At 39.9% G+C, this 10,000-nt stretch overlaps 1 protein-coding gene across 3 annotated transcripts in view; it reads right to left on the bottom strand.

Moving 5' to 3' along the window:
* The window catches only part of LOC111340167 (uncharacterized), a 16,972-nt gene extending 12,735 nt beyond the window's left edge, over window positions 1–4,237 (bottom strand). The window contains exons 1-2 of one of the 3 annotated variants that reach the window (XM_088752294.1): window positions 4,086–4,237; window positions 3,753–3,926 (exon numbers count right to left, since the gene is read on the bottom strand). Coding sequence is in view for 2 of the 3 variants with exons in the window: in XM_088752295.1 (XP_088608421.1) it covers window positions 3,993–4,014 (22 nt within the window). In the remaining variant the exon portion in view is untranslated. Of the gene's footprint in view, window positions 1–3,752; window positions 3,927–3,992 lie in introns of all 3 variants that reach the window. The other 2 variants (XM_088752295.1, XM_088752293.1) reach the window with 2 other exon arrangements.
* Window positions 4,238–10,000: the final 5,763 nt, after the last annotated feature.

The raw sequence follows: 10,000 nt of genomic DNA on the forward strand, positions 1-10,000 counted from the left end.
AGCTAAAGCTGAGCCTCGCGAGGAGCTTTTGGCGACCATTTTAAACGAGCCCGCCGATTTTCGGGGAAAACAGCTGACAAAAAACTATCATGAACTATCATACGCGTGGTCAAACGAGAAAAACTATCATCGACTATCATGAAGAATTTGAACAAGCTCAAAATGAATGATAGTTGGCGATAGTCGATGATAGTGCATGATACTTGGTGATCAAACGGAAGCGCGCGCTTCAACTATCATCGACTATCATGCGCCGTTTGACCAGGGCTTTAGAATTAATTTATAGAACTAAACCGCTGTTACAGTCGACTGAGGACAACTGAAATCCCTTAGGGGAATTGTGTCTACCCTGTGGTCAAATTTTTAAAAAAGCCTACAAACACTGAGCGAAAATGCCGCTTATTGAAAAATAGGTAACGCAGAAAAGCCATTTGCTTTGTCACGGTAAAATCCCATGTTGTTACAAGTAGCTCATGCGTAAGCCTCGTACATATACAAATATGTTCACGTTGCCGGGAAGGGTTTCGACTCGTCACGCAACACAGGATGAGGCATGCCCTAATGACGGCTGCGAAAGAAAGAGAAACTTGATTTGCATTTAAGCGAGGTATTTTTCTTCGTTCAACGAGGTACTTGCTTCAACTTCAAACGTCTATATAATTTTATTGATGATTTAACCGTGAAATAAGGAAATAAATGAAAATTGGTTCCACCTCGATACGACTTCACTCGGACGCCAATCCTAAAACATTCATGGGTTTTCTGGGAAACTTAAGCGGTGTTTATCGCATTTTTAGCATATAAGATTTTTTGTGTCTTTTTAACCAGCTGCCGCCAGTTATTAAAGCAAGATTAGAAGCGGCTCACGAATCCTTTTAAGGTAGCGAATTTCAATGTCCAATGATTTAAAGAAAATAATTCAAATACTGGAAAATTATAGACGAACGATCGACGTTTCGGCCACATCACACGGCCTTCATCATGAAACTGCAGAGTCAGCCAAGGTCACACAAGTGATCCGGTTCGTCTATAATTTCCCAGTATTTGAATTATTTTCTTTTTATCATATTCTCAATTGGATGACTAATACAATTTAGAGCCATATTCAATGTCCAATAATCCGTGGATGGTGTTATCACGTCACCATCACGTTTGCGCTCACTGAAACTAAAAATAACTTTTCTATTTTAAGAGAGGCCCAAGCATGAATAATCAGTGCGTAATATGATGTGGGGTTTTCCCCGAGCAAAATAGGTAAAATAGAAACTAAAAGAGGTAAATTATGTTCTGGGCTTTTGGCTAGATTAAGGCTTAATTCAAACTAACAGTAAATGAACTCAAGGACTTGGCGATTTCAGAGTAATTTCAGAGCACACTGCTGTAAATAAAATTGCAGATGCCTCGTGCTGGGTTTTAATAGGCTTAAGACCCAAAATACATCAACTGATAACGAACTCTAGAATCAAGGTAGAATATGAAGGAAGGATGAGAATTCTCGCTCATGGAGGTAAGCAACAACGTCTATTAAACAGTTTAGACTCGGCGGAGCAGGGAACTATAAAGACAAATATATTATGTTTTCATAGTGGTAGCACTTTCTACGTACTCTGCAAGGGGAAAAAAAGTCCGGTTTAAACTGTAGATATCTAAACCCCTATATCAAATTAAAGCTTATAGGACTGGCTATTAGTCTATACCAAATATTTTGAAAAAAATTAGTTCAAGAATTTTTCACGACTTCTAAATGCGAGCGCCCGAATCACCTTTTGAACGTTACATGCCAAAGCGAATTTTGTTTTTCGCTTATTTAATGTGTTCCTCCGTTTCCTGGGCCAAAGCGCTAAAAAAAAGTGTCTGCGATTTGCCATACTCAATTTCAGTGAAAAGTTAGAGAACATTTTTTAAATAGGATTAAAAAAATGTGAAGTGATCGTACAAAAATCGCCCTTGAAAAAAAAGTATTTAGAAATAAAAAATTCGGAGACAAGTTTTTGTTTATATGTAAAACTAACTACTGTCAAAATTTGAGAGCAATCGAACAAATTCCCTTTGACCTGTAGCTCTTAAAAGGTGATTCGGGCGCTCGCATTTAGAAGTCGTGAAAAATTCGACAATTCATTTTTTTTCAAAATTTTTAGTATAGTCTGATAGCCAGTCCTATAAGCTTTAATATGATATAGGGGTTTAGACATCTACTGTTTAACCGGACGCGCTAGATCGTTTGCACGCGAGACACCCCTGATCATGAAGGTGCAGGGTGAGAATCCGTAAACTTAACCTGACGTTTTCCATGGACAAGATGAAAAAATACTACTGAAACTGAGTATTTTTAGAATAACGGTTTTGGTAACACATGACAACTTACTTAATTCACTGTTTATGTCATCGTTTCAGCTTGTCACGCAACCAACACAAGAGGAAGCTTGTTACGTAATAGTAGTAAACGACGGTCCCTGGAGGAGCCTATCTCATATAGAATTCACTTTGTATTTTCTTTTCATCATCTACTGCTTTGAGCAGTAATTATTTTTGCGTGAAGTTTTAGAATGTGAGAATTAATTTTCCCTACTGCTACTTCTGATTGACGCATGACGTCAACTCAAAAATATATTTGGGGTTTATAAGAAATATAACCAAATATGGAAATTTCTAAGAGTTTTGAATTGAATCCACCAGAAAGGTCTTGAAGAAGGCACCTATCTATCTGATCTATGTATAGTATTATCACGTTCTCATCACGCCAGAAAACGTGGATAACTTATTCTTTTGTGGTTTTGATGATCAGCACGTGATATGTAAATGAATAGGCTCAGTTCACTTCATAGGGACTTTCCCGTTCATCAGGGACTTTCCCTTTCATTGTGGTACGACGAGTCAAAATCGAAACCAAACGAGGAAAATTATGATTTCAATGACCATCCTTCGCGAGTCTAACCAACAATAACTATAGACTCGAGAATGAAATAATTTCATAGTCACAGTCGTTAGAGACGAAAATTTCACTATTTTAAACGGCTCCGGCTTTCTTCCACTAACCCTACGACAACCGGGAACGTTTACTCCAGAAGCAGCCATGTTTCCTACGATGAACTACCTTAAGAGACTTTAAAGAGGAACTACCTATCGAACTACCGTGATTCGAATCGCGGTTTTTAAATCATCTTTAAGTAAGAGAGAGTTGGGTGTGTTTAGTGTCTTGATCTTCATGTTATCACGGTTAGGAAAATCAAAATTGTCTTGTTTAAGACAGACAACTATACAGGATTTGTTATTATAATATCTCATGACAAGGTCGCCTGCGGTATCATTTCTGGGGTTGAAAATTATGAATTCATTATGACGTCGATCAGCATCGCTAAAAAAGTATCTTAACGTTCCTGAGTACTAAAGAAACAAAGTACAACAAATACAATACACTGCAAAGAATAGAAATTAAGATACATTGCATATTGTCTTTACGGAAGCTAACCAGTTTCAAGATCAAAAATATCTCCTCTGATATCAAAATATAGCATATAGATCGGAGCGAGAGGAATTCGCACCGGCGTTAGGAGATATAAAGCAGCGTCCACGTAGCAACACAGGGCATAAAGACATGCACATAAAAATTTCGCTTCCATACGATAACCTTTTCTAGCAAATTTATTTACCCGGAAGTAACAGTTTATTCAAAACGTGGAACTCGCAAATAAGAAATGGCTGAAGGTAAAGTTACAAACCCATTTCTGAAGATTGAATTTTGTGGAACTCACCGATTGACTCCTCTTTGCTCAGGTTAATGTTGTGTCCTTATTCGTTCAAGTCGTGGCAACGTCGAACAGATAAATACTTGGCCACTAGATTCTTTAAGGTATCGAAGGCTAACATAAAAGTTTTGAGGTAGACACCGTGGTTGTGGTTCATAGCTTCAAAGGACATCTGTTAAACTGTGTGCAAAGAAAATGACAAGAACCTATTGATATTTAGATAACTCAGTCGTAAAGAAAGCTGACCTTTTCTTCGATTTTGTGTCATTTGAACTAATTGCTATGCTGTTCCGTTGTCGCTCGTCTGTGAAGTTAAATGGCGAAATTCAGCGAACAAACCCCAGTTGCAAATGCTGCAAATGTCTCCTTTGTCGGGTAAACGGCAGCTAAGTTCTTCTCCGAGGCAAGAATAAATATTCCAACTGACAAGTTGTGCCACTGACTCAACTCCTTTCGTTTTCAGTTTTAATAATTCCGGGTTCATTTAAGACCGCTGTCCTGTAAATATTTTGCTCGTTTGTAGTAACACCAGCTAAGAATAAAATCTTGCGTGAAAAGCACGTGCCCCCCATGCTACCGGTGTATTTTTCACATGCGTCTTCATTTAAAGTGTACAATGAGTTTTCTAGAAGCCCTCCGAATAAAAACCGTAAATGAAGCACGTGATAGAGCGAACACTGGAGTCATTAGGTCAGAACGTGAACAGCGTGTGAAGAAAGATTTTCCCGTTGTGCGACAGAACTTAAAATATCCATGAAGGGTTTTTTACAAATATAGGTATATATCGAAAGAAGAGTCCACTGGTTCTCTGTAAAGTCGACGGCACTATAGAATAGAAATGAAAATAATAAGGATAGGTGTAATTATCAACCCAAGTCAGACAACAATCTCTTCTTGTGACTACTACAAGTACATTATTCAGCAAATTTCAACGTTGCCCATACATAGTATCATTATTAGAACGCAATATGAACCCCGTGAAGCAGTTTTTTGGGGGGCACCTACATACAATACAGGGTATTATACGGGTTGCGTATGAGGCCCTTCGCATCGATTTCACTTCATCAGTGTCGAGTTTCTCGTCCTTTACCAATCCGGCCATTGCTCAATTCGGGTCTGTTGATCTTTGATTAGTCTGTGCTATGCTCTACGTCTTGCACTATTTCGCACATCTCCACTGACCAAGACTGGCCTGGTACAGGCTACTGTTTTAAAAATTATCTTTCAATGGCACCGGAGGTTACAAATTCCTCCGCCCCCTCCCCCACTCCCACCAGACCTAGCACGTATTCGAAGGTCTAAGTCGATGTAAAGTGTTAAAACTTCTTATGGATCTATCATGTTCACTGCCTTGGCTCAACTCTTTGCGCTTCCACAGACACTTATTCGCAGTTTTCAACCTGACGCGTTGGTCAAAAACATCAAATTTACAATTTACATTTTTTTTCACTGCTAAATTCTACCCTGATCTCAGTCTCATTTTGTAAAGTCGCCAATATTAAGGTGTGATAGAGTATCAAATAATAGAATGACTGGGTTTCTGTGCTTTTATCAGGCGTGGGGGTGAAGGTCAGGTAAGAGTTAAGAATAGGCCATTATGGATTGTGCTGACATAATTTTGGCACTGCTTGGAAAAACAAGCATAGTTTTGGCTCTTTTGCAAAGGTAATACTGCTAGCATAATCAACATTTTTTTTTTTCTTAAATTGAAGGGGAACATTACCAGAGTCATGAATTGTTTGGTCTCTAAGATTGATTTTTCTCAAGTTGGGTTCAGTCTGTTTTTAATTCTGTAACTTCTTGAGGAGGAAAGTTGCCGTGATATTGAGTCATTCGTCGTCTAGAGGACTTCCACTCAAAATTTACTTTTTCGGTGTGCCCACAATCTATGCTCAAGAAGAAGCTGAGTGATCTCCAGGACCATCACAGCCATAAAGTAGTTGCTGATGTCTATTTAAGAACCGACACCAAGTAAAATGTTTCTGAAGTTATTTATTGTGTAATCGTAAACTCATTTTGTTAAAAATAAGTAGTCACTTGAAGTCATATTCTTGTCAACAAAAACAGTTTAATTTGCGGGAATGTTAATCTTTTTGTTTACTTTGCGCATTCAAGATATCGAATATTTCTGCGGGCCAACCCGTTGGACAACACTTGCGGGCCAACCTCACATGCAAAGTAAGCGTTTGCTTCCCACACACGCTTGTAAGACCGCAAGAAGTTAAAAGTAATGTGCACTGGAAAAACATTTTAGTCGTTCCATAAGTGTAGCTTCAAAATTACAAATGCAGACTAAGTTCAAAGCAAGTTAGCAACTAAATTGTTCTTAAATCGCGACGAAACACGAAAAAGAAATTTGTGTTCCGGCGATTAAATTACTGGTAGCCACTTTCTTAAGAGCACGGGGCTTTGCTTCCTATCACCTATATAATGCTTAATGCCTGCAATGTCTTGTAGTACAGTGCATGTTGCACAACCGGGCGCGCTCAGGGACGCCTTACTCGAGGATGGAAGACACATGATAGTGCTGCTAATATAAGTCTCCTGTATGCATACACAGACTTGTGCACTTTAACCTGGCTGTGGGGACATAAGTGCGTCATCAAAAACTATGGGACCGTACCATCATCGGGGTATGGAGATGCAAGTAACTGAGTCATTTCAACTCCCCTCGAAACTAAGTGCCACTAATTAGCTAACTGGTACATTGTGACGTAGTGCGTTTGCTATATTATCGTCGACCAGTCGTCGAACATGTGCGATCTAAATATCTTTCCGGCCTAAGCCATTCAATAATCCCTGGGTTTTCTAGGTGAATAGGACACAGGGCAACACGTCTTTTCTATGCTTTCTCTTTTTCTGAAAATGGTCTTCATCGATATCTTTTTGAACTGCAAGAAAAGAATCATTTACATGGCAAATAATGCAGAGGCAATATTGGATCAGTAAACGGGACTGATACTGAAGAAAAATGAATGGTGATTGGCGTATTCGGTTTTTCTCTTTTTTTTTTTTTCTGTCTGACTATCACTCACTCGAAAACTTCATAAATTCACGTCTTTTTAGATAAGTCAACAAACTAAAAAAGTAAAGCTAACATAGAATTAATTATGTGATCTGCACGCTTTTCTCAGACTTTGTTAACCGCTGCTGAAATGGAAGTAGTGCCAGTTTAACATCGCGTTATTTCGATATGAAAGAAATTTGAGAATTCGTCGACTCAGAAGAGGCAAAAGTCATATTCGTACTTATGATAAAAGGTAATTAATTCTCATTGATTTGTCCAGCTGGCCACGACGGACTAACTTTGAAATAGTTATATTCAGATGTGTCGATGTCTAATCTGGAAAATAGCACATAATTTCAGGGCTTTTGGTGGTTTTACCCATTCTCGATAATTTATCAATGCTAAAATAAAATTTCAAGAAAAGCCTCCATCTGCCTATTGACATCATAATTGTTTATTTCTGGGAAAAATCGCAAGAGTAAGGCGATCAGTTGTTTTCCATCGAAAATCGAGCAAAGAAGAGAAAAACACGCGGGATTGAACATCATACCTGCGATGGAAGTTGAAGATGTCATTAACAAAACGTTTTACCACGAAATGTAAATTAAAGATTTTCTTACCTTACAGGATATCTTCGTATGATGCACGATCCTCGCAGTAGATAGCGCTATTTATGCAATAGCGAAAATCAGACCTGAAAAAAATCAGGCCTGTACGGGACTCGAACCACTGACCTCTGCGATACTGGTGCAGCGCTCTACCAATTGAGCTAACAAGCCAACTGGGAGCAGGCCGTTAAGTTGATTCGTAATAAACCCGTGAAAGTGATAAATGAGATACAATGAATATAAGAAGTTCTTATATTTTGAACTGCGGTATTAGATACGTATGAAGCACGATCCTCGCAGTAGATAGCGCTATTTATGCAATAGCGAAAATCAGACCTGAAAAAAATCAGGTCTGTACGGGACTAGAACCACTGATCTCTGCGATACTAGTGCAGCGCTCTACCAATTGAGCTAACAAGGATATCTTCGGTTATTATGGTATGTTCTCCTCGACCTATTAGAGAGCGAAAGAAGGTCGTCAATATATACTTTTTTAAATATTTGTAACGCTTTTCGAGACTATACAACAAAAAGGATCGAGGCCTCCTTAGACGGAATGGAACGTAAGGTGTAACCAGTCATTACGGACTTCTGCAGGAACCCACGAATTAAAAACAAAAGGTTTTCGTTACACTTTTGTACCTTTCGGGATGTCTAACGGTCATTTCCACGCTCCCACACAGATTAAGGATCACGTCGACCCATCAAGGAAAGAAAAAAGGTTGGCAGACAGACAAGTTTAAAGGAGCTTTTTTGGCTCCACAGTTTATAAAACGTGAAGGTGTAGTCTGATCGTCCAGGTGAGTGTAGTCCTGAGAAGGACTGTTGTCGGTGGTAGTGACTGACGTTTCGACAACCTGTGCTGAAGTCATCATCAGAGTCAAGTGAATGATTGTTGTCAGTAGAATGTTCTTATTCCAGTTCGTGTGAAATGATCGGTTGGTTTTGCCGTGATGTTATTGCTTGTAAGACTCAAGTGACGTAAGTCGGTCGTGATTGGTCTGTTTCGATCTGTCGGTAAAGATAGGTCGTTCTTTTTCGGTCGTTTGTGATGTATATTTCGTGAATGAGTCGTTTGTATGGAGCGGGTAGTTGTTGACTTCTGTCTAGGGGAGTCTGTTCTAAGTTAGTAAACCAGCTTTCCAAAGTCAGTCGTTGAAAATAGTCAGTGCTGTAGGTTAGGCATTGCGCAGAGTCCCAGTCAATGTTGTGGTTGGTAAGTCGATGGTGTTCAGCAATGTGATTGCTGACATCACCTTTCCTCGTCGCCCGTCTGTGTTCAGTCAGTCGTGTTGTGAGGTTTCTGCCAGTCTCACCGATGTAGGAGGCTTGGCAGGCGGAACAATTGATCTTATAAATCAATTGCCGACAAACGAGCCAACAAGACGACTGAACGCGCCCGCACTAGACATCAACAAAAATTGAAACGACTGCTACGAGACAAAGAAGAGAGACGAAGCAAACCGGACGACAACTGGGTAAGTAACATTTCTTCTCTTTCCTTAGACAAGACTGAAACTCGGGTACTATCATACGAACTAAAACACTCAGTAACACCTAAACGCATACCGACCGAGGCTATTGTATCTAGTGTTGAGGCGGCCCTGTCTCGGCAACGAGAGCTATCTGAGCCGACCAAGGATAACATCAGAAGCAGAATTGCCTCCACTATACAATCAACGTCACTAAATGACAACAACTTGACTAAAGACGAACAACGCGTTCTGAAACGACTGAGAAACGACGAGAACATAGTCATCCTACCAGCCGACAAAGGACGAGTTACTGTTGTTATGGACAAAACTGACTATCACGACAAAATGGACGCACTAGTTAACGACAAACTAACCTACGAAGAACTCAAACGTGACCCAACTCCTGCACTTCAACGTAAACTCAACAGTAAACTACTGACACTCAAGAAAACGAACGCCTTTGACACCCAACGGTACTATCGACTGAGGTGCTCGGTACCACAGCGACCAAAACTCTACGGTTTGCCGAAACTACACAAACCTGGTTTCCCGATTCGACCTATTGTTTCTTTCTGTGGCTCTCCCACATACCAACTATCCAAGTACCTGACGACAATACTACAACCGCTAACCGACAAATCCATACATAAACTACAATCCACTGAAGACTTCATTAACGCTACCAAGACTGTTCAGATACCTGACGACTACAAACTAGTGTCATTTGATGTGAAATCACCTCAAGCTTCGTTTGACCCAATTTTAGATAATATCGAAACTGTGAGCACTGAGGGTTTTAAACCTCCCATTATTTCACTGGAAGCTACCTTCAAATGCCTTAGTACGGTCATCTCCTCCAAAGCTGGGGGCCCAGATAATATCCCAAACTGGGTCTTGCGTGACTTCGCTCCTGAGCTCGCTCAACCCCTTCGTTGTATCATCAATTCCTCTATTAGTCAAGGGACTTTACCGGACATTTGGAAATGTGCAAGCATCATCCCTCTTCCCAAAACAAAGATAATTGAGGATGCGGCGAAAGATTTCAGACCTATTTTATTGACGCCAACGTTGTCCAAAATTGCCGAGCACTACGTCGTCCATGAACATGTGAAACCAGCACTTCTGAAACACCTGGAACCCGATCAATTTGGGTGTATTCCAGGA

This window comes from Stylophora pistillata, chromosome 3 (assembly GCF_964205215.1).
Source record: "Stylophora pistillata chromosome 3, jaStyPist1.2, whole genome shotgun sequence".
In the NCBI taxonomy this organism is placed as follows: Eukaryota; Metazoa; Cnidaria; class Anthozoa; order Scleractinia; family Pocilloporidae; genus Stylophora; species Stylophora pistillata.